This window comes from Papio anubis, chromosome 20 (assembly GCF_008728515.1).
Source record: "Papio anubis isolate 15944 chromosome 20, Panubis1.0, whole genome shotgun sequence".
NCBI classification, from domain to species: Eukaryota; Metazoa; Chordata; class Mammalia; order Primates; family Cercopithecidae; genus Papio; species Papio anubis.
Genome location: NC_044995.1, coordinates 34,342,855 through 34,366,137, shown reverse-complemented (window position 1 = coordinate 34,366,137; position 23,283 = coordinate 34,342,855). Strand labels below are relative to the sequence as shown.

Here is a 23,283-nt window from a genome sequence, read left to right as displayed (position 1 = left end):
TCAAATGAGCCCTGCCTGGGCGATCAATAAACGTTGGTCGCTCCTTACCCTTTACCACTGCATCTCAGGGGGAAAGAGTGGCGCCTGTCTCTTTAAATTATGCAAATAGACTGCCGGTGGCGTAAAGGGGGGACTATTAAAAAGATCCTGGTCTTAGGCTGGACCAATCAGCGCGCTGGGCTGGCGGAGACGGCCGCCTAAATGGCCCAATGGGGGACTGCGCGGGATCAGAGCCCGCCCTGCCTCCTGGCGCCGTCGCGGGGGTGGGGACTTTGTAGGCCACGCCCCGGGGGCGGAGCCAGTCGGCAGCCGCGCCGCAGCCGCGGAGGGAGGGGCGGGGCGGGCTCGGGTGTCAGCGACCGAGCCGCAGGTGGCGGCGAGCGCGGGGCTCGGCCGGAGCTCAGGAGGTGAGTGTTGCCCCCCGGAACCCCCTGGGACACCCTGGCCCGCGCAGCCTCCCACGCGCACCGTGCCCTGCAGCCCCGGCGGCTGCGGAGGGCAAAGGCGCGGCGGGACGCGAGGGATGGAGAGCAGGGGTTGGGGGCTAAGCGGTGGGCGCCCCGGCTTCTTCCCCAAGTGGTAATCGGGGGTCCGCAGGCGGAAACGGGGACCGCTCCCCAAATCCACCGTCTCCTAGCCTAGAACCGAGAGTGCACGGGGGCGGTGACGACGCGAGACCCCTCCCCAAATCCTTTTATTCTAAGCCTAGGTCTGGGTTCTGGGGCTGCAAAGATGGGGGCGCCGCTCCCCTTCCAGCCTGGAACCCTGGGCGGTGGCCGAGATGGGGACCACCCGCAAATTCCCTCTTCCCAGCTCCGGCCTGCAGACCACCGGGGACCGAGGATGAGGTACCCGCTTCCCTTTTCCTCCACTGTGAACCCCTCTCCAGGCCTGATGGCTGGAGGAGCTGGAGGGTCACCTGGCCCCTCCTCTAATCTGCCCCATCCCAGTCCCCCACCTCAAGGATGGGGTGGGAGGCGTTTCACTGGCATCTTCTGTGCGGACCCCAAGGTTGGAATTTTGGGGAGGAGGTCAGTGTGGGGTCCCCTGCCTGGCACGGTTTATCCAGGCCAGGCCTTGAAGGGCCTGGAGCCTGGACTTGGGGGGGTCCCTCTCTTACTGAGGGGCGGGGTGTACAGCTAGCATCTGTTCCTGGGGATTAAAATAAATCGAGGTAAATTAGGATCTTGCCAGAGGCTGGCTGTGAGTGGGGTGCGGAGGAGGTTTGGGTGGTGGGGGGCCCCTCCATCTGCCTTGGATCCCCCGAGTCACCTGCCCCAGCCGCAATGGGGACCAGGAGGCAGAGTCGAATGGACCTGCTTCACTAGTGACCTTGGGCAGGTGACAGCGCCTTCCCAAACCTCGGTTTCCTCTTTTGAAAATTGAGGTTGGGAGCTTCGGACCCTGCATTTTACAGATTCTGAACTCACCCAGCCCACATTTTGTCTGATGGTGATTCACTCTTTTGCTTAACATGTGGGTGGTTTGGGGTCAAGAGAGTATTGGGTTTGGAGACCCTCCCACAGTGCCTTGCTATCCTCTGAGCCTCAGTTTACTGCACTGCAAAATAGGTTGATGATGACACTCTGATATTGGGGCTGGGGGCATGGGGGCAGGGAGTAAAACATAGGACCAAGCTGCAATCGTTGGGACGGCGCATCACCACCCTGGTCTCACCAGTGGGGCCACCTAGGGCACACCCTGACCCACATACCATCACCCACACCAGGGGCGAACCTGTTCTCAGGCGAGGTCCTGGGCAGGAGGAGGTGGGAGTTGCCAGGCCAGCTCATGCCCTGTCCCTTGGAGTGCCCTCCCAGTGGTGGGCACAGGGCTGGGAGTCTGACACCCCCAGGTTTGAATTTGCCCCTACCTGTGTGTGTTTTCACTTGGTCCCTTGGTTTGTTCTTCTGTGAAATGGGCTGAATTCCTCTGGGAGGATGAGAGGAGTCTGTGGGAGGAGGAAGCTCTGTAAATACAGACATGATCATTATGATATTAATGACAGCATTAGTGCTCTTTAAATCGGGTCACAGCTGACCAGGAGGAGGGAGGGGAAGGGGGAGTCTACCAAGGGCATTGCCTGAGGAGACTCTAGCACCTGGGAAAGTTAGGCATACAGTAGGCATTCGATAGATGTTTGCCAAATGAAGTGAGGAAGAGGGAGGAGACCCATGGGGAGAACAGAAAATTCCTGAGAATCCCTGGCTCAGATTCCCACTTGGTGGCCTGAGTCACTGTGTGACCTGGGGCACGTGCCTCAGTTTCCCCATCGTGGTGCTGGTCGAGATAAGACCCTGCCTTGAGGTGCGGTGGTGAGAATCAAGCCAGATTGTATAAGTGATTGCAGCCCAGGTGGCTAAGCCAAGAGGGGAGACATGACATAGTGGGTCATTGAAACAGCATGGTACCTGCCTGAACCAAGTGACCGGTCTGTGGGAAGGATGAGGAAACCGCTGCTACTTGCCCTACTGTACATTCACTGGGGTCCGAGAGAGAGAGGGAAATGGCAGATCCTGCTTCCCAGGATCCTGGAAGCCAGATCCTGGAAGGTCAGGAGTGGCCCAAGGTCACCAGGCAAGATATCAGCAGCTCTGGACACCCAGCCAGTCACCACTCAATTCCCAGAATGGGAGCTCGGGTCTTGCCTTTGTTGCTGATGTGGTTCCTGCTTTGTTTTAACTGTTCTAGGACTGCTCACATGTCTCAGCCCCAGGTTTGCAAGACTTGGTGCCAGGAAGGCAGGATGGGGGCCTCTGAGTCAGCTGGCAGTGTGCTGTGTGACCTTGGGCAAGTCTCTGGCTGTCTCTGGGCTTTGTGCTGACGCTGTACAGGCTGGGAGACTTGGGTTCTAGCAGGGCTGACTTCTCCATCAGACCCAACAAGCCCGATGTCTCAGGCTCACAGTGCTTTTAGGGGTCCGTAGGTTGATGTTTTCACTTCTTTTAAAATCCGAAGGGAAAAAAAAATGAACTTTTGGGTTGAAGGAAACATTTTTGCATGTAATATTAATATATTCATGTTTATGCCAATGTAATTGGCAAATATAGTTTCGTTTTGTTTTCAAGACAGAGTCTCTCTCTGTCGCCCAGGCTAGAGTGCAGTGGCTCGATCGCAGCTCACTGCAACCTCCATCTCCCGGGTTCAAGCGATTCTCCCGTCTCTCTCTCTCTCTCTCTCTCTCTCTCTCTCTCTCTCTCTCTCTCTCCCCTGGCCCAAGTAGCTGGGACTACAGGCACGTGCCACCACGCCCAGCTAATTTTTGTATTTTTAGCGGAGACGGGGTTTCACTGTGTTGGCCAGGATAGGTTTGATCTCTTGATCTCATGATCTCCCCGCCTCGGCCACCCAAAGTGTTGGGATTACAGGCGTGAGCCACCGCGCCTGACCATGTCTTCCCCTTTCTGAGTGCATTTCCCTCTCTGAGCCTCAGTTTGCCCCCTCTGTGAAGCGGGTATCGGCCTACCTCGGGATGGCAAGATGTTGAATGCCTAGGCTAGGGTTGGTGCTCACTTATTTCCCAATTGTTGTCATGATTAATATTTGTTCGGTAAGAACAGCTCCAGGTTCAGGCTGGGGGGGGCTCCAGGTTCAGGTGCCTCTTGTTTACTCACCCATGGCCTATGTGGTTCCAGGGAGGTCCCACGGGTGCTGATTGGGTGGGGGAGGTAAGGTGGCGGTTGGATGGTAGGCGGGGCGGGGTGAGCTTCCTGTCCCCCCCCATGCACACAAGCCTCTAACTTGGTGCTGACGGAAGTGGCCTCGTGGCTGTCTCCTGGCGCCTGCCCCATCAGACAGGGGCCCCATCCCACTCGCTACCCTATCCGGTGAGTATGAGCCCTGGCCAGTAGATACCCATCATCTCTCCTTAGCCCCCATCAGGAACAGAGGGGAGGCCCCCCCTGCCCGGAACCTGGGTTTCAGGAGAAGTAGCAGGTGTCACTTCCTGGGCTGGCCAAAGCCTGATGGGGCCACCCGTTGCCCTGCCCCCCATCCTCCATTCCAGCTGTGAGTGGTGGTTTGGGTTGGGGGGGCGACAGAGGGGTCTTGGAAACCCAGAGAGCCACGCGTGATGGTTTCAAACAGGAGGTCATTGGCAGACAGACCAGGGGCAAAGTCACAGTCAGCCGGGACCCATGACTGATCGCTCTGTGCCTCAGTTTCCCTCATAAAGTTGGGGTTGCATCTGAGGGCATGGCATGAAGCTTGGATGAGCAGAGGCATGTGAATAGTTAGGTACAGGGTCGCACACATACTGGTGCTCCGTGTGTATCTGTTTTCCAGAGGTGGGGTGAGGCAATCTAATTGAAACTGCAAAAACAGTAGTGAGATTCTTGGTTTCTGGGGAACTTGGGCTCCTTGGTTCCTGGGATCTTCTAGAACAATGTTGGCGGCAGGGCTTTCTCATCTGTGTCATCCATTACAGCAGCCACCAGCCCCATGTAGCTACTGAGCCTTGGAAGAGAGGCTGGCACAGCCGAGGAGTTGGGTATATAATTTTATTTGTTTATTTATTTAATTAATTAATTTATTATTTTTAAGACAGAGTCTCACTCTTTCACCCAGGCTGGAGTGCAGTGGTGCGATCTCGGCTCACTGCAACCTCCGCCTCCCAGGTTCAAGCGATTCTCGTGCCTCAGCCTCCCAAGTAGCTGGGACTACAGGTGTGTGCCACCACGCCCTGCTGATTTTTATATTTTTTTGGTAGAGATGGGGTTTTGCCATGTTGGCCAGGCTGGTCCCGAACTCCTGACCTCAAGTGATCCACCCACCTCAGCCTCCCCAAGTGCTGGGATTACAGGCGTGAGCCACTGCGCCCAGCCAATTGTATTTAATTTTCCTTGGTTTAACATTAATACAAAAATCAAGGCCGCAGTGATGGCTCATGGCTGCAATCCCAGCACTTTGGGAGTTCCAGGCAGGAGGATGGCTTGAGCTCAGGAGTTCGAGACTAACCTGGGCAACACTAGTGAGACCTAGTCTCTACAAAAAAAAAAAAAAAATTAAATTAGTTGGGCATATAGTCCCAGCTACTCAGGTGGCTGAGACGGGAGGATCACTTGAGCCTGGGAAGTCAAGGCTGCAGTGAGCTGTGATCGTGCAACCGTACACTCCAGCCTAGGTGACAGGGCAAGACCCTGTCTCCAAAAAAAATTAAAAAATTAAAAAAAAAATACAAAAATTCAGGTGTGAGCCTGTAGTCTCAGCTACTCAGGAGGCTGCTATTCAAGACTCCCTTGAACCTGGGAGGTCGAGGCTGCAGTGAGCTATGATCGCACCATTGCACTCCAGCCTGGGCAACAGTGCGTGACCCTGTCTCCGAAAAAAAAAAAAGAAAAATTAAGTCACCACATGGGGCTAGTGGTTCCCACGCCAGTCAGCAGAGCGCTAAGAGATTTGGAGATGCTTAGGGTCCTGGTCATGGACAGAAGCTAAGAAATGATATGGAAATTTAGGGCTTTTCCCCTAGGGATGTCAGTGTAGCATGGTCACCACCCTACCCCCGCCACCAAACTAGGTTTCCTAAGGGGCTGCAGAGGGGACTGAAGGTTTTCAGGGGCCCTGTCATTAACCAGTGCAGGGTTGGGAATGTTTGTTGAAACAAATAATTCCTTGCCCAGTGAACTCCTATTCATGCTTTAAAACCCCAACTCCCATGAGCCCTCCTTTAGTCTAGGCTCTTTTGGACCTTGTCCCTCCATCTGGCCCAGCCCTGACCATGCAGGACGGGGGGATCTGTGTCCAGCTCTGTCTCTCTAGACTGGGGACTCCTGCAGGGCCAGGCCCAGGGCTGAATCAACTCAGGGACCCTGACATTGTCCTAGTCTGGGTGAGCAAATGGGAGCTCTTGGGTGACTCACAGAAGTCCCGGGATTGGAGGCTCAATGATAATGGGTCCAATTAAACTAACTTTCTTCTCTTCTCCTCTCCTCTCTTCTCTTCTCTTCTTTCTCTCTTTCTTTTCTTTTCTTTACTTTTCTTTTTTTTTTTTTTTTTGAGACAGGGTCTTACTCTGTCGCCCAGGCTGGAGTGCAGTGGCGCCATCTCAGCTCACTGCAACCTCCGCCTCCCAGGTTCAAGCAATTCTCCTCTCAGCCTCTCAAGTAGCTGGAATTACAGGTGCCCACCACCACACGCGGCTAATTTTTGTATTTTTAGTAGAGACAGGGTTTTACCACTTTGGCCAGGCTGGTCTCGAACTCCTGACCTCAGTGATCCACCTGCCTCAGTCCCCCATAGTGCTGGGATTACAGGTGTGAGCCACTACTCCTAGCTTAAACTAACTTTCAAGATTAGGTAAACTGAGGCACAGCGAGGGGCAGCCTTGCCCAAGGTCTTGCTCAGTCCTTTCCTGGGAAGGCCCCGGGAGCTTCCTCATCCTGTGGTCGTGGGTCCCTGTCACTCCTGCCGCTGTGCCTCCCAGGCTCCCAGCTGCTACCGAGCTGCCTGTGGGGTCATGAATTATGGATGAGGCCTGCAGGCTCCAGTGACAAGCCTGGCCTCTAGAACATGCCAAGGACACTGCCTGTGCATCCCCTGCCAGGCAGCCTGACCCAGCCTTTTGTGCAGAAACACCTGGGTTTCCCCAGCAAGATCCCTTCTAAGCATTCCTTCTTATTTTGCAGATGGGGAAACTGAGGCACGGAGCTGGACAGTGACTCAGACACCAGGTGAACACTGGCTTTCGAGGGCAGGGTTGGGACTCATGGGGGCAGCAGTGCCAGCTGGGTCGTCACAGTGAGGAGTGAGCTCTGACTCCCAGGAGGGTGCATAAGGTGGGGACTGTCCTAGAGGAATTCAGAAGACCCCAAGGGACCCTCAGGGACACTTCAGGGACCCCAAGCCCTATGTGGCTGATGACAGCCCCTGCATCTATTTCTCTTCAAACCTTTTCCTGCAGGAGCCGCCTGGAGTGGAGTCGAGAGCTCAGGTCTGGGCTCAGCCAGTCCAGAGTGCAAATCTACTGTCCCTTCCTAGCTGTGTGATCTTGGCAAGTGGCTGCCCCTCTGGGGGCGGGGAGGGCTCAGTTTTCCCATCTGTGAAGTGGATCAGAGTTTTCCTGCCAAGGTTAGGGGTCATCCAGCACTGCTCCTACCCACTGCTATGAACTCTTACACGTACCTAAAAACCCCACATTCCATGCCCCCTCCTCCAATCTAGACTCCCTCAGCTCTTGTCCCTCCACCTAGTCTAGTCCTGACTCTGTGGAATTGGGAGCATCTATGTCTTGTTCTGACCCCCTCTGCTGGAGCTACTTGGGACCAGCACTGGGGCTGAATTATCTCAGGGGTCCTGGCATGCTCTTAGCATTGGAGCTTTCAGTTCCTCCTTCGTCCTTTCTCTCCTTCCTCTACAGGGAGGGACTTTCCCCCCATCAAGCCCACACTGGCAATGACTCTGTAGCTCAAACTTGCCTCTCTCTTCAGACAGGCACTGGACGGGGCCTGCAGGGGTCTCCACAGAGACCATCAGGATGTCGTATTTTGGGGAGCATTTTTGGGTAAGACCGACTCTTATTTTGGCGGGGGATGCTGGCAGGGCTGCAGGGACTTTTATGGAGATGGGGGGACTGGGTGAGTTGTGGGTAGAGTGTTGGACAGGTAGATGGTCTGCAAGGGATGGAAGTTAAAGTGGGAAGAGTCAGGCTGGGTTTGAATTCACACTGATCCCAGACCTCACAGGCCTTACGACCTTGGGCAAGTCATAGCTTGTGTCATAGGGAGACCAAGGCCCAGAATGGGAACGTCTAGGCAACCTGAAGTTGCCCCATGAAAAAGTGCAGAGTCAGTGCTCAAACCCAGGGCCAAACTGAACTTCTAGGACCCAGGGTCATTCCAGCCAGGGAATTTCCACCCCCTTCCCACCCTGGAGAATTAGGGGGTTTTCCTGACCTGGCCTCTCATGGCCTGTGCACCCCTCCACTGTTCAGGCTGGAGATCACCTACTGTAGCCCAAGGGATGCTGAGTGAGACAGATTTGTTTTCATTCATTCATTTCCTCTCTCCCTGCCACTGTGACCTTATCCCCAGCCAGCCCTAGGAGATGCTGGGGCCTCCGAGAGAATCCATCCCAGCCCCAGCCCCAAGGGAGGAGTCCCCAGTCTAGGGGACCCAGAGCCAACTTAGACACCTTCAGAGCCAGCTTAGGTGGGGGTCCTACAGTGGGAACCAGGACACGGAATCGTGTTTGCTGTGGGACAGCCTGGGCAAAAGACCAGAGGTGTGACCTTGAGTGGCAAGTTCGGGGAACAGGGACTTCTCCTGCAGAGCCAGGCTAATGGGGTGCCACAGAGGATGGGTAAACAGGGGAGGGCCCAGGAGTCAGGGAAGGACCAGGTCAGAAAGCCCCTTCCCCAGTTGCAAGCCCTGAGCTTGCAGCGAGGAAGCCTGTTGCTAGGTGACTGGTTGCCCCTGGCAACAAGCCCCACTCCTGCCCTTGCTCCCTCCCCAGCTGGGGCTCCTCTTACTGGCACTTGCTTTCTTAAAGGGGCCGCACTCCCTTGCCACCTGCAGGGGTGTGACCTCTGCCCTCTCTCCAAAGGTCAGACTCCTCGATTTGCCCCTGAAGGGCTGTGTGACCCCAGCAAGGGGCTACCCCTCTCTGAGCTCCTGTTAGTACTGCTGTGTAATGGAGGTGACCATTTGAGGATCAGAAGTCACCCTCATTTTGGAACCCTGACAATGGCACCTACATTTATTTTAAATCCCTTTTAATTGTGTGAGGCGTGCAGGCTCGCTGCAGAAAATTCAGATCAGCAAAGAGAAAATAGAAACCGCCCCCGACTTCCCCACCCCACCCAAAGATATCCTGGTAGAGAATGGTTAAGAGCTTTGAGTTCAGGATTCGAACTGGGCTCTGCTGGAAGCCCTGGAGCAAATGGCTTTGTCTGCCTGAACCTCCGTTTCCCCATCTGGGAAAAAGGGATGAAATTCCTGCACCGCCACTCCCACCCCATGCACCCCATGCACCCCATGCACCCCCAGACTCAGGGAGGCCTTCTGTCACTGGCAAGGTTTCATTTTATCAGTTGCTGGTATTGAAGCCGCCACAGCAGCCTGTTTCTTTGCTGGGTGATGCCGGGGCCCTGATGGCTCAAAGGAGGTTCTCATCAGGGGAGAGTAAACCAGACAGGGATGCCCCAGTCTCATCGCGCCAGGGCAGGGCTGAAGCATAAAGTGTACTAGGGAGTCATGGGGGAAGGGTGAGCAGGGGAAGGACATAAATAAGCTCTGTTACAAAGACCACACTCTTGGCTGGGCGCAGTGGCTCATGCCTGTCATCCCAGCATTTTGGGAGGCCGAGGGGGGCGGATCACCTGAGGTCAGGAGTTGGAGACCAGCCTGGTCAACATGGCAAAACCCCATCTCTACTAAAAATACAAAACTTAGCTGGGCGTAGTGGCATGAGCCTGTAGTCCCAGCTACTTGGGAGGCTAAGGCAGGAGAATCGCTTGAACCTGAGAAGTGGAAGTTGCAGTGAGATTGTACTACTGTACTCCAGTCTGGGCGATGGAGTGAGACTCTGTCTCAAAACAAAACAAAACAAAACAAAACAAAAAACCCTTTGGCTGGCACTGAAGCAAGTCTGAAGTCTTGAAGTTCTGGTGGGAGAGACAGATCTGAGACAGCCCCTCCTAGGACCCTCGGCTGCCAGCCCAGTACAAGGGAGGCAGACGCCGCTGGGGGTTTGCCAGGTCTGGGAAACGGGCCAGTAGTTGGCTCTGAGTCAGACCCAGATGCTGGCCTGGGCGGTGGTGCCTGGTGCAGCCTCACCCGAGGATCTCCTGGGGCCAGCACTGTGCCAGCCTCAGCCCAGCAAGACCCTTGGGAATTGGGTGCTGTTGTTGTCCCCACTTGTCACACAAGGAAGGAAACTGAGGCCAGAGAGACGAAGTCACCAACCCAAAGTGACCCTGTGCGTATAAGGCGATTGGACACTTGAACTTTGAAAGTACAATTCTAAACACAAGAAGAGAGAAAATATAGGTGGCGCAAGGTAGCTCACGTCTGTAATCCAAACACTTTGGGAGGCTGAGATGGTGGATTGCCTGAGCCGAGGAGTTTGAGACGAGCCTGGGCAACATAGCAAGACCCTGTCTCTACTAAAAAGACAAAAACTTAGCTGGGCGTGGTGGCGTGCACCTGTGGTCCCAACTACTTGGGAGGCTGAGGTGGGAGGATCGCTTGAGCCTGGGAGGTGGAGGTTGCAATGAGCCAAGATATCACTGGACTCCAGCCTGGGTGACAGAGTGAGACCCTGTCTAAAAAAAATATAAAATAAAATATATTCCTGGAGAGCTGGAGGGAGCAACAGTGAAGTGGGGAGGGGGTTGAGCAGAGTTAGGGAAATTTCTAGAGCAGGTGGCAATGACCCTTGAGAAGTGGAAGGATGTGGATGGGTGGAAGGAGATGGAGACTGGAGAGCTGATGGTGGGAATAGCCTGGACAAAGGTGTGGTGGTGGAAGGGCACTGCCTGTCTTTGCTATTTGCTGTTTTGTGGGTGAGGCTAAGAAGAAGCTAGGAAATGAGGCTGGAGTGGCAATTCCAGGCCATGGACTTGAACTTCAGCGTCTGGTGGGCAATCGGGACCCATCGATGATTCTAGAATGAAGTGCGACCATTGGGAGATTTGGGCTTGAGGCTGACCTGGGTCTGCCCCAATCTTGGCTTCAGTTTCTCCATTGATGCAGCAGGAAACGCTATCTAGCAGTGACTTCTGGCTTTAACCTTCAAGCTTCTGGCCAAGTGTGGTGGCTCACGCCTATAATCCCAGCACTTTCGGAGGCTGAGATAGGAGAATTGCTTGAGTCCAGGAGTTCGAGATCAACCTTGGCAACATAGTAAGGCCCTGTCTGTACTAAAAATCAAAAAAATTAGCCGGATATGGTGGCATGTGCCTGTGGTCCCAGCTACTTGGGAGGCTGTGGTGGGACGATTTCTTGAGCCCAGGAATTTGAGGCTGCAGTGAGCCATGATTGTGCCGCTGCACTCCAACTGGGGAGACAGAGCGAGACCCTGTCTCAAACATAGAAAAATATATATAACATTCAAGCTTCCAGGTACCTGGGAGGGTGAATGGCAGGTTGGAGGAGGGCACAGGAAACTACCATTTATGGAAAACCGGCCAAATGCTGCCAGAGGGATGACTTCACTGATGTGTGTTGGGACTTAAATGGCATCAGATCCCTCCACAAGCCTTCTCTTCCAGTATTCTTACAAGACCTGATTTGATGCAAAAATGTCCCCAATTCCATCAGACCCCAAGACCCCAGCTGATTACCTTTTTTTTGGGGCGGGGGGGGTGGGACAGAGTCTCACTGTTGGCCAGGCTGGAACGCAGTGGTGGGATCTCAGCTCACTGCAACCTCTGCCTCCCTGCTTCAAGCAATTCTCCTGCCTCGTCCTCCCGAGTATTTGGGACTACAGGTGCCCACCACCACGCCTGGCTAATTTTTGTATTTTTAGTAGAGACAGGGTTTCACCATGTTGGCCAGTCAGGTCTTGAACTCTTGACCTCAAGTGATCTGCCCGCTTCAGCCTCCTGAAGTGCTGGGATTGGACGTGAGACGCCACACCCATCTAGTCATTGGTTTTAAAGTTGTAATGGTGAGTTTTAAATCCAAATCTAAAAGTGTCCAATCCCAACAGCGGGCACAGAGGACCAGGTCTGCAAGGGGTGGAGAGAAGTGGGATCAGAAGGTGTGTATGAGGCCAGGTGTGGTGGCTCACACCTGTAATCCCAGCACTTTGGGAGGCCGAGGCAGGCAGATCACTTGAGGTCAGGAGTTCGAGACCAGCTTGACCAACATGGTGAAACCCTGCCTCTACTAAAAATACAAAAATCAGCCAGGCATAGTGGTGGCATGCGCCTGTTAAAGAAAAAAAAAATCCCCATGTTTAATCTATATTGGTCTTGCTTTTATCCTTTTCCTCAGTTCTATTAATTTTGTTTATTCTTTTTTGTTTTCTGTAGTCAGTCATATAATGTGGTCTCAATCCTTTTTCTTATCTTACTGCATTGGCCAGCACCTCCACATCAGCATTAAATATTAGCCATGATTTGAGGCATTCCTGCTTCATCCTGAAATATGTTGTGTCTCCTGTTTTACCACCCCCCTTTTTTTTTTTTTTTTTTTTTTGCAACGGGGGACAGAGTCTTGCTATGTCATCCAGGTTGGAGTGCAATCGCACAATCTCAACTCACTACAACCTCTGCCTCCCAGGTTCAAGAGATTCTCCTGCCTCAGCCTCCGAATAGCTGGGGTTATAGTCATGTGCCACCACTCCTGGCTAATTTTTGTATTTTTAGTAGAGATGGGGTTTCACCATGTTGGCCAGTCTGGTCTCGAACTCTTGACCTCAGATAATCTGCCTGCCTCGGCCTCCCAAAGTGCTGGGACTACAGGCGTGAGCCACCTCGCCCAGCCTGATTACCATTTTTAATGGACAGCTTAGTAGTGTTCAGGCATAATGCCCGTCCTCAGGCCTCCCAGAAGCTGGCTGGGATTACAGGCTTGAGCCACCGCGCCCGGCCTCTCCTAGTCTTTTCATGCGGCAAAGGGTCCCAATTTTCCATCGAGAGTGGCAGAAAAAGTTGCCCTTTTACATAAATGTCTTTGGGGAAGAAACATAAGCAAATTTAAAACAAATGCTAACTATTAATAACTAATGTTACAAATTAGCAAAAGCTAGAGTTGCCTTTGGGGCTTTGGGGAGCATTGACATGGATTATGTTGCTGCTTGTATCATCCCCATGTAAGAGGCGGGTGTCTCCCAGGCTGTAGTGTAGTGATATGATTTTGGCTCATTGCAATCTCCGCCTCCCGGGTTCAAGCGATTCTCCTGCCTCAGCCTCCTGAGTAGCTGGGATTACAGGCACCTGCCACTGTGCTTGACTACTTTTGCATTTTTAGTAGAGACAGGGTTTCACCATATTGACCAGGCTGGTCTCAAGCTCAAGACCTCAAGTGATCTGCCTGCGTCAGCCTCCCAAAGTGCTGGGATTACAGGCGTGAGCCACCGCGCCCAGCCTCCCTGCCCCATCTTAATGAGGAGCTGCTAAAAGCTCAGAGAGAGGCAGTGACTTGCCTGCGTCACACAGTGCAGCCCTAGCCTCCTCCACCATGACAACCCCAGAAATTGGAGTAAAGAGATTTTGTGCAAGGCATTCTCAGGCACCAGGGTAGAAATGCTCAGTTCCCACTGGCACTAGCAGGTAACAGCAGAATCATTTGTTCATTTTTTCGACAAACTCAAATGCCCTTTCTGTCTCTCATTCTGTGCTGGGTTTTGCTGGGTCCTGGGAGAGAACTCAAACCTGGACCCTACTTTGGGTTCTCATAGAGGGAGTTTCCATGTTGACAAGAACAGAAAACACAACTACAGTGAGTTAAGCAATGGGGACTATATTGGCTTTTAAGATCGAATGATTATGGGGGAATGTGGCTTTCAGGGTTGGTTTGATCCAGCAACTTGATTCAACACACCTTTTTTTTTTTGTAGCTATTGTAAATGCGATCACTTTCTTGATTTCTTTTCAGCTATTTTATTAATGGTGTATAGAAACGCTACTGATTTTCATATGTTGATATTTGTATTTTGCAACTTAACTGAATTTGTTCATCAGTTCTAGGAGCTTTTTGGTGGAGTGTTTAGGCTTTCCTATACATAAGATCATGTCACAAAGAGAGACAATTTGACTTTTTCTTTTCGTGTGTGTGTGTGTGTGTGTGTGTATATATATTTGTTGTTTTGTTGTTGTTGTTGTTGTTTTTCTTCCCAAGATGGAGTCTTGCTTTGTTGCCCAGAGCTGGAGTGCAGTGGCATGATCTTGGTTCACTGCAACCTTTGCCTCCTGGGTTCAAGCAATTCTCCTGCTTCTGCCTCCCATGTAGCTGGGATTACAGGGGTGCGCTACCATGCCTGGCTAATTTTTGTATTTTTAGTAGAGACAGGGTTTCACCATGTTGGCCAGGCTGGTCTCAAACTCCTGACCTCGTGATCTGCCTGCCTCAGCCTCCCAAAGTGCTGGGACTACAAGCGTGACACACTCCAATTTATTTTTATTTTTATTTCATTCATTCATTCATTCATTCATTCATTCATTCGAGACAGTCTTGCTCTGATACCCAGGCTGGAGTGCAGTGGTGGGCTCAAGCAATCCTCCTGCCTCAGTCTCCCAAGTAGCTGGGATTACAGGCACGCGCCACCACGCCCGGCTAATTTTTGTATTTTTAGTAGAGACGGGGTGAGCCACCGCGCCCAGCTGAACACACATTTTTTTTTTTTTTTAATACAAAAGCCCTCTGGTTCAGCTTCTTTCTAAGGTTCGCGGTTTCCATTTGACTTACAATATCCCCTGTGGCCATATAATTCCTCATTTATGGAAAGACAGAGAAAAGGGGAGGAGACTGAGACAGAAAATGGCAGAGAGACTCAGAAAAACAGAAAGAGACACAAAGACAGAAGGAGACAAAGACACAGAACAAATGAGATTCCTCCCCAGCAACTACGGGACAAAAAGAAAATCCCAGGCTTCTCTCTGATTGGACAAATTTAAGGTCCATAGACAATCCTATGGCCCAGGGGAAATACAGCAAGCTGATTCGCTCAAGTCTGAACGAGTCCCTACAGCCAAGGGGATGGACTTCTGCTCCTTGGCCACGCCCCCGTTGCTAAGCAACTATGATGCCCTCTCCATTCTTTCTCAGTGTCTACTCCCATCCACTACAGGGCGAGAAAAATCATGGCTTTGAGGTCCTGTACCACAGCGTGAAGCAGGGGCCCATCTCCACCAAGGAGCTGGCGGACTTCATCCGGGAGAGGTGAGGTCCCCAAGCCCCATCCACCAGGGGCCACGCCCACCACCCTGTAGTCACGCCCACCTCATGGTTACGCCCTGGATGGTCGGGGCTAGATCCCTGGGGATTCCAGAAACCAGAGTGGCTAGAAGACCCTGGAAAGGACCGATTCTCAACCCTGTCAGCCCCATATCTCCTTTTAAACAACAATCACCTGATTTCGAAAGCTCCTCTCCTCAAAAGAGGATGATATAACCTGCTCACAGTGGGAATTTTTTTTTTTTTTTGGAGACAAGATCTCGCTTTGCTGCCCAGGCTAGAATGCAGTAACCCGATCATAGCTCACTGCAGCCTCGAACTCCTGAGTTCAAGGGATCCTCCTACCTCAGCTTTCCGAGTAACTGCGACTATAGGCATGTACCACCACATCTGGCTTTTTTTTTTTTTTTTTTAAACAGAGGTTTGCTCTGTTGCCCATGCACAGTCTCGGCTCACTGCAGTGGCGCAGTCTCGGCTCACTGCAACCTCTGCCTCCCAGGTTCCAGCGATTCTCCTGCCTCAGTCTCCCAAGTAACTGAGACTACAGGTGCCTGCCACCACGTCTGGCTAATTTTTATATTTTTAGTAGAGACGGGGTTTCACTGTGTTGGCCAGGTGGGTCTCAAACTCCTGACCTCAGGTGATCTGCCCGCCTCAGCCTCCAAAAGTGCTGGAATTACAGGCGTAAGCCATTGCACCCTGCCTTTTTTTGTTTGTTTGTTTGTTTGTTTGTTTTTTAGAGACAGAGTCTCACTTTGTTGCCCAGCAACATAGCTGGGCATAGCTCACTGCAACCTCGACCTACCAGGCCCAAGCGATCCTCCCACCTCAGGCTCCTGAGTAGCTGGGACTACAGGCGTGCACCACCATACCTATCTAAGTTTTAAAAAATTTTTTTGTAGAGAAGGAGTCTCCTTATATTGCCCAGGGTGGTCTCGAATCCCTGGGTTCCAGTGGTTCTCCTGCCTCGGCCTCCCAAAGTGCTGGGATTACAGGCATGAGTCACCATGCCTGGCCTACTACTGTTGTTAATAAAATGTATTACGTAAGAAAAAATCTTCTATGAATTTTCAAAACATCCTTCAGAGGGTTGTGTCATCGCCCCATCATGGAAAGCCACGGTTCAGGTGTTTAAGATGGGGAAACTGAGGCCCAGAGGAGCAGCGCCTGTCTCAAGGGTGTCTGAAAGCTTCTTCATCTTTTTTTTTTTTGAGATGGAGTCTTGCACTGTCACCCAGGTTGGAGTGCAGTGGCACGATCTCAGCTCGCTGCAACCTCCACCTCCTAGGTTCAAGCGATTCTCGTGCCTTAATTTCCCGAGTAGCTGGGAATTACAGGCATGCACCACCACACCTGGCTTATTTTTGTATTTTTAGTAGAGACGGGGTTTCACCAAGTTGGCCAGGCTGGTCTTGAATTGCTGACCTCAGGTGATCCGCCTGCCTCTGCCTCCCAAAGTGCTGGGATTACAGGCGTGAGCCACTGTGCCCGGGCAGTTTCTCCATCTTTACCTCATTCTCCTACCCAGGGCAACCATCGAGGAGACCTACTCCAAGGCAATGGCGAAACTCTCCAAGCTGGCCAGCAATGGGACCCCCATGGGGTGAGTGGGGTAGGGGTCACCAACGTGGGGACATTGGGAGCCTCCTCCTTGGTGGACATCTCTTCACACTCGGGGCATGTAGAATAGAGTGTCATCCATCTCAATTATGGGGCTAATTGGATAGAGGAATATATATCATTCATTTACACACTAGCTTATTCATTCCACAAATATTTATTGAGTGCCTCCTGTGTGCCAAGCACCAGCAGCAACCCAGACAGATAAAACCCCTGTCACCTTCATGCAATGTACATCTGGGTTGCATGACGAGACAGATGTTAAACACACACACAAAAACATTTTTTTTTCTGGGGTGAAAAGTGCTGGGAAGGGGGCCAGGCACAGTGGCTCACGCCTGTACTCCCAGCACTTTGGGAGGCTGAAGTGGGCAGATCACCCGAGGCCAGGAGTTCAAGACCAGCCTGGGCAACATGGCAAAACCCCATCTCTACTAAAAATACAAAATTAGTCGAGTGTAGTGGCGGGCGCCCGGAATCACAGCTACTCAGGAGGGTGAGGCAGGAGAATCGCTTGAACACGGGAGGCGGAGGTTGCGGTAAGCTGAGATTGTGCCGCTGCACTCCAGCCTGGGCAACAAGAGCGAAAACTCTGTCTCAAAAAAAAAAAAAGGTGCTGGGGAGGGAATGAAATAGGACTATGAGAGGTTGGGCACTTTCTCAGGGGTGGGCCCGGCCTCCCTGAGCTGAGACCTTAATAGAAAGGGGCTGGTAGGCTGGGTATGGTGGCTCACGCCTGTAATCCCAGCACTTTGGGAGGCTGAGGCGGGTGGATCACAAGGTCGGGAGATTGAGACCATCCTGGCTAACACTGTGAAACCCCGTCTCCACTAAAAAATACAAAAAAAAATTAGCCGGGCGAGGTGGCGCAGCCTGTAGTCCCAGCTACTTGGGAGGCTGCGGCAGGAGAATGGCGTGAACCTGGGAGGCAGAGTTTGCAGTGAGCCGAGATCGCGCAACTGCACTCCAGCCTGGGCAACAGAGCGAGACTCCGTCTCAAAAAAAAAAAAGAAAGAAAGAAAGAAAAGGGCTGGCCATGGGGATGTCTGAGGGACAGAGACCAAGGCAAGTGGCTCAGCCAGTGCAAAGGCCCTGAGTTGACAGGCGTGGCATGTTTAAGGAAGAGTGAGGAGGTTGGCGTGGCTGTAGGGGTTGGGCAATGAGGAAAGGAAGTAGGAAGGGAGATGGCAGGGCGAGGCCTCAGGGGCCTGACACACTAATGACTCTATATGAACCTTGTGCCTGGGTGCGGTGGCTCACGCCTATAATCCCAGGATTTTGGGAAGCTGAGGTGGGAGGATCACTTGAGGCCAAGAGTTCAAGACCAGCCTGGGCAGCATGGAGAAACCTCTGTCTCTACTAAAAATGCAAAAATTAGCCGGGCATGGTGGCATATGCCTATAGTCTCAGCTACTCAGGAGGCTGAGGTGGGAGGATGGCTTGAGTCCAGGAGATTGAGGCTGCATTGAACCATGATTGTACCACTGCACTTCAGCCTGGGTGACAGAGCCAGACCCTGCCTCAAGAAAACAAAAACAAAACACATAATGTGGTCCCGATGGCATTTGTAATTTTCTTTGTGGCTGCTATGAGGCAAAAAGTTCTGTGGGGAGGGCAGGAGTGGAGGCAGCAGGAGAAGGCAGGGGGAAGGCTGGACAGGGCTTCTGCTGAGTGGGGCAGGCCAAATTGACTTGATTGGGGCATATGGTGTCTTAGCCACTCTTTTTTTTTTTTGAGACAGAGTCTCCGTCTGTTGCCCAGGCTGGAGTGCAGTGGTGTGATCTCGGTTCACTGCAAGCTCCGCCTCCCGGGTTCACGCCATTCTCCTGCCTCAGCCCCCTGAGTAGCTGGGATTACAGGCTCCCTCCACCACACACAGATAATTTTTGTATTTTAAGTAGAGATGGGGGTTTCACCATGTTGCTCAGGCTGGTCTCGAACTCCTGACCTCAAGTGATCCGCTCGCCTCGGCCTCCCAAAGTGCTGGGATTACCAGGGCCTGAGTTTAAATTCCAGCCCTGATGTTCATTTGTTGAGGGGCCTTGGGATGACCTATAGAGCTCCCTATGCCTCAGTTACCCCATCTGTCACAGGCCCGCCTCTTACGGCTGCAATGGAGATTAAATGAATTAGTATGCATTCATGTTTAGCAGGGATCAGCGCACAGCACATACCTGAGCCAGTGCCAGCGCTGTCCCGGGGTGGGGTGAGCCTGATAAACCCTGGGTGTGACCTTGCCTGCCCCCAGGACCTTCGCCCCGCTCTGGGAGGTCTTCCGCGTCTCCTCTGACAAGCTGGCGCTGTGCCATCTGGAACTCACACGGAAGTTACAGGATCTCATCAAGGACGTTCTCCGCTACGGCGAGGAACAGCTCAAGACGCACAAGAAGGTGTGTGTCGTGGGCGCCGCCCAGTGGCTGGGTGGGTGTGGAACACCAGCAGCTCACAGGACCCCAGATCTTCTGGGGCCTTAAAACCTACGGATGTGCGCCTCGGGTAATTCTGTTAATTCCACAACGTCAAGCCCAGGGTCTTACGGACCTGAGTATTGTTGAATTTCAAACTTGCAAAATTCCAGACCAGGAGTTAGCACACTGTGGCCTGCGGGCCAAATCCAGCCCACCTCCCACCACCAGTGTTTGTACAGCTAAGAAGGGTTTTTTTTTTGTTTGCTTGTTTTTGAGAGACATGGTCTTGCTCTGTCACCCACGTGCAGTGGCATCATCAGAGCTACTTGCAGCCTCAAACACTTGGGCTCAAGCGAACCTCCTTCCTCAGCCCCCACAGAATAACTGGGACTACAGGTGCACGCCACCATGCCTGGCTAATTTTTAAAAAATGTTTGGGCCCAGTGCAATGACTCATGCCTATAATCCCAGCACTTTGGGAGGCTGAGGCGGCAGGATGGCTGGAGCCCAGGATCCTCCAGGAGTTTGAGACCAGGCTGGGCAACATAGGGAGACCCTGTCTTTACCAAAAAAAAAAAAAAAAAAAACTACCCAGGAATGGTGGCACATGCCAGTAGTCCCAGCTACTCAGGAGGCTGAGGTGGGAGGATCACGAGCATGGGAGGTCGAGGCTGCAGTGCGCCATGATCGCGCCACTGCACTCCAGCCTGGGCAACAGAGAAAGAACCCGTCTCAAAAAAAAAAAAAAAAAAGAAAAAGAAAGAAAAGAAAAAAGAAATGGGTTATCACTAGTTTTTACATTTTTAAAGGTTTAGAAAAAAATCTAAAGAAAAATAAAATTTCAACACGTGTGAAAATTATATGACAGTCACACATCAGTGCCAGTAAATAAAATTTTATTGGCACACAGCCACGCCCATTGATGTGCCTGTCATTTGTGGCTGTTTGCACTGCAGTGACAGAGTCAAGTGTTTATAATAAGCCAAACACATTTGCTATATGTCCCTTTACAGAAAACATTTGCCAACAGCTGTTCTAAAGCATTGGAAGATACAGATATTCATTTTTACTATTTTTACAGTCTTATAAACCTAGAATCTTGGAAGAACCGTCTTAGACTCTTAGAATTCCACAATATTCAAAACTTATAATTGTAGAATCATAGCTGCATTGCCTTTACAGAGTTCTGAAATCCACATATTTTTAACTCCTGTTTAAAAAGGGAGTTGGTAATACTTTGTTTTTGTTGTGTTTTGTTTTTTTGAGATGGAGACTCGCTCTGTTGACCAGGCTGGAGTGCACAATCTCAGCTTACTGCAACCTCCGTCTCCTGGATTCAAGAAATTCTCCTGGCCGGGCGCGGTGGCTCAAGCCTGTAATCCCAGCACTTTGGGAGGCCGAGACGGGCGGATCACGAGGTCAGGAGATCGAGACCATCCTGGCTAACACGGTGAAACCCCGTCTCTACTAAAAATATAAAAAACTAGCCAGGTGAGGTGGCGGGCACCTGTAGTCCCAGCTACTAGGGAGGCTGAGGCAGGAGAATGGCGTAAACCCAGGAGGCGGAGCTTGCAGTGAGCTGAGATCCGGCCACTGTACTCCAGCCTGGGCGGCAGAGCGAGACTCTGTCTCAAAAAACAAAAAAACAAAACAAAACAAAAAGAAATTCTCCTGCCTCAGCCTCCCAGGTAGTTGGGATTACAGGCGTACACCAGCATGCCTGGCTAATTTTTTGCATTTTTAATAGAGACAGGGTTTCACCATGTTGACCAGGCTGGTCTTGAACTCCAGACCTCAGGTGATCCACCGACCTCGGCCTCCCAAAGTGTGGGATTACAGGCGTGAGCCACCGCACCCGGCCTTGCTAATTTTTAAATTTTTTGTAGAGAAGGGGTCTTGCTAGCCAGGAGCGATGGCTCACACCTGTAATCCCAGCACTTTGGGAAGTTGAGACAGGCATATCACTTGAGGTCAGGAGTTCCAGACCAGCCTGGCCAACATGGTGAAACCCTGTCTATACTAAAAATACAAAAATTAGCCAGACGTGGTGGCATGCACCTGTAATCCCAGCTACTCAGGAGGCTGAGACAGGAGAATGACTTGAGCCTGGGAGGTGGAAGTTGCAGTGAGTTGAGATCGCGACACCGCACTCCAGCTTGGGCGACAGAGTGAGACTCCGTCTCAAAAAAAAAAAACAAAGCACGCACACACACACACACACACACACACAAAAGGGTGAGTTAAGCAACACAGTCTGCCACCGTTTGTCATAAAACATGGGTTAGAACAAGCATCTTTATCCATATGCAGATTATTTCTAGAGACGTATCACAGTAATAATTGGGGACTTCTAGGCTAGAGGGCCCATATATGGGAGGCATTTTCCTGGCTTAACCCCTTACAACTTTCAGAAATATGAACCATGTGTAAATAGTACTTTTTAAAAAAGTGAAAAATGTTTTGAAACAAAAAACATACAGGCCGGGCATGGTGGCTCACGCCTGTAATCCCAACACTTTGGGAGGCTAAGGCAGGTGGATTGCTTGAGTCTAGGAGTTCGAGACCAGCCTGGGCAATGTAGCAAGACCCCATTGCTATTAAAAACACACACACAGGCCAGGCACAGTGGCTCACACCTGTAATCCCAGCACTTTGGGAGGCTGAGGTGGGCAGATCACCTGAGGTCAGGAGTTCGAGACCAGCCTGGCCAACATGGTGAAAGCCCGTCTCTACTAAAAATACAAAAATTAGCCGGGTGTGATGGTGGGCGCCTGTAATCTCAGCTACTTGGGAGGCTGAGGCAGGAGAATCGCTTGAACCCGGGAGGCAGAGATTGCAGTGAGCTGAGATTGTGCCACTCCACTCCAGCCTGAACAACAAGAGCGAAACTCCATCTAAAAAAAAAAAGAAACAAAACACACACACGCATAGAAAAAGACTAGCGCTGGCATGAAGTATTTGGGAGGTCAGGAATTTCACAGTCTACCCACGATCTCCTCTCCTATCCCTGCAGTGCAAGGAGGAAGTGGTGGGCACCTTGGATGCTGTGCAGGTACTCTCGGGCGTCAGCCAGCTCCTGCCCAAGTCCCGCGAGAACTACCTGAACCGTTGCATGGACCAGGAGCGGCTGCGGAGGGAGAGTACCAGCCAGAAGGAGATGGACAAGGTGGGCTCACAGCAGGGGGTTCTGAGGAATTTGCCCCGGGGCAGAAGGGCTGCCTGATCAGAGAGTGGAAACACGTCCCAGAGCGACGGTCCTGGAACCTGTGGGTGATGACACCCTGGGTACCCCGAGGAGTCCACTTGCCAGGTGATGGGGCCTGGGGGAAGCCCCCTGAGTGTCCCCCTTCCATCCCCATTTCCTCCCTGGGCTTTGTAGGCAGAGACTAAAACCAAGAAGGCGGCAGAGAGCCTGCGGCGCTCAGTGGAAAAATACAACACAGCCCGAGCTGACTTTGAGCAGAAGATGCTGGACTCGGCCCTGGTAAGAACCAGGCATCTATACCTTTAAGACCCACACATGCCTTTGCCCTGGAGGTTATGGGCCGCAGAAATCCCAGGCAGGGTGTGGTGGCTCACACCTGTAATCCCAGCACTTTGGAAGGCCGAGGTGGACGGATCACCTGAGGTCAGGAGTTTGAGACCAGCCTGGCCAACATGGCGAAACCCCGTCTCTACTAAAAATACAAAATTAGCCAGGTGTAGTGGCAGATGCCTGTAATCTCAGCTACTCAGGAGGCTGAGGCGGGAGAATCACTTGAACTGGAAGGCAGAGATTGCAGTGAGCCAAGATTGAGCCACTGTACTCCAGGTTAGGTGATAGAGTGGAACCCTGTCTCGAAAAAATAAAATAAATAAATAAAAGCAGATTGGAATCTCAGGATTAGGAATCAGAACTTATTTCAAGCTACAAGTGATAGAAACTTTCATTCAAACTGACAAGGTGTATATAAAGAGAAAGAACAAGGCTAGGCACGGTGGTGGCTCACACCTGTAATCCCAGCACTTTGGGAGGCCGAGGTGGGCGGATCACGAGGTCAGGAGATAGAGACCATCCTGGCTAACACAGTGAAACTCCGTCTCTACTAAAAACACAAAAAATTAGCCGGGCGTGGTGGCGGGCGCCTATAGTCCCAGCTACTCAGGAGGCTGAGGCAAGAGAATGACGTGAACCTGGGAGGCGGAGCTTGCAGTGAGCTGAGATTGCACCACTGCACTCCAGCCTGGATGACAGAGCAAGACTCTGTCTCAGAGAAAAAAAAAAAAAAAGAACAAACCAAAATAAAATTTTAGAAAACTGACATGCTCAGGGAACTGAAAAGTTTTATTTTTGAGTTGTGGAGGTTTCAGCTGAATCCAGGTGCTCAAATAGTGCTGGCAGGAAGTTGTGCATTTCTGCTTTTTTTTTTTTTTTT

General features: G+C 51.8%; 1 protein-coding gene across 18 annotated transcripts in view; it reads left to right on the top strand.

The window, feature by feature from the left end:
* Window positions 1-310: 310 nt before the first annotated feature.
* Window positions 311-23,283, top strand: part of FCHO1 (FCH and mu domain containing endocytic adaptor 1) — a 40,003-nt gene continuing 17,030 nt past the window's right edge. For 4 of the 18 annotated variants that reach the window (XR_640808.3, XM_021930880.2, XM_021930878.2 and 1 more), the window contains exons 1-9: window positions 3,707-3,827; window positions 6,627-6,671; window positions 6,902-7,068; window positions 7,428-7,501; window positions 14,734-14,825; window positions 16,369-16,443; window positions 18,709-18,850; window positions 21,882-22,034; window positions 22,248-22,352. Coding sequence is in view for 17 of the 18 variants with exons in the window: in XM_021930880.2 (XP_021786572.2) it covers window positions 7,475-7,501; window positions 14,734-14,825; window positions 16,369-16,443; window positions 18,709-18,850; window positions 21,882-22,034; window positions 22,248-22,352 (594 nt within the window). In the remaining variant the exon portion in view is untranslated. Of the gene's footprint in view, window positions 408-3,704; window positions 3,828-4,426; window positions 4,490-6,626; window positions 6,672-6,901; window positions 7,069-7,427; window positions 7,502-14,733; window positions 14,826-16,368; window positions 16,444-18,708; window positions 18,851-21,881; window positions 22,035-22,247; window positions 22,353-23,283 lie in introns of those variants that run through there. The other 14 variants (XM_021930868.2, XM_021930877.2, XM_021930872.2 and 11 more) reach the window with 13 other exon arrangements.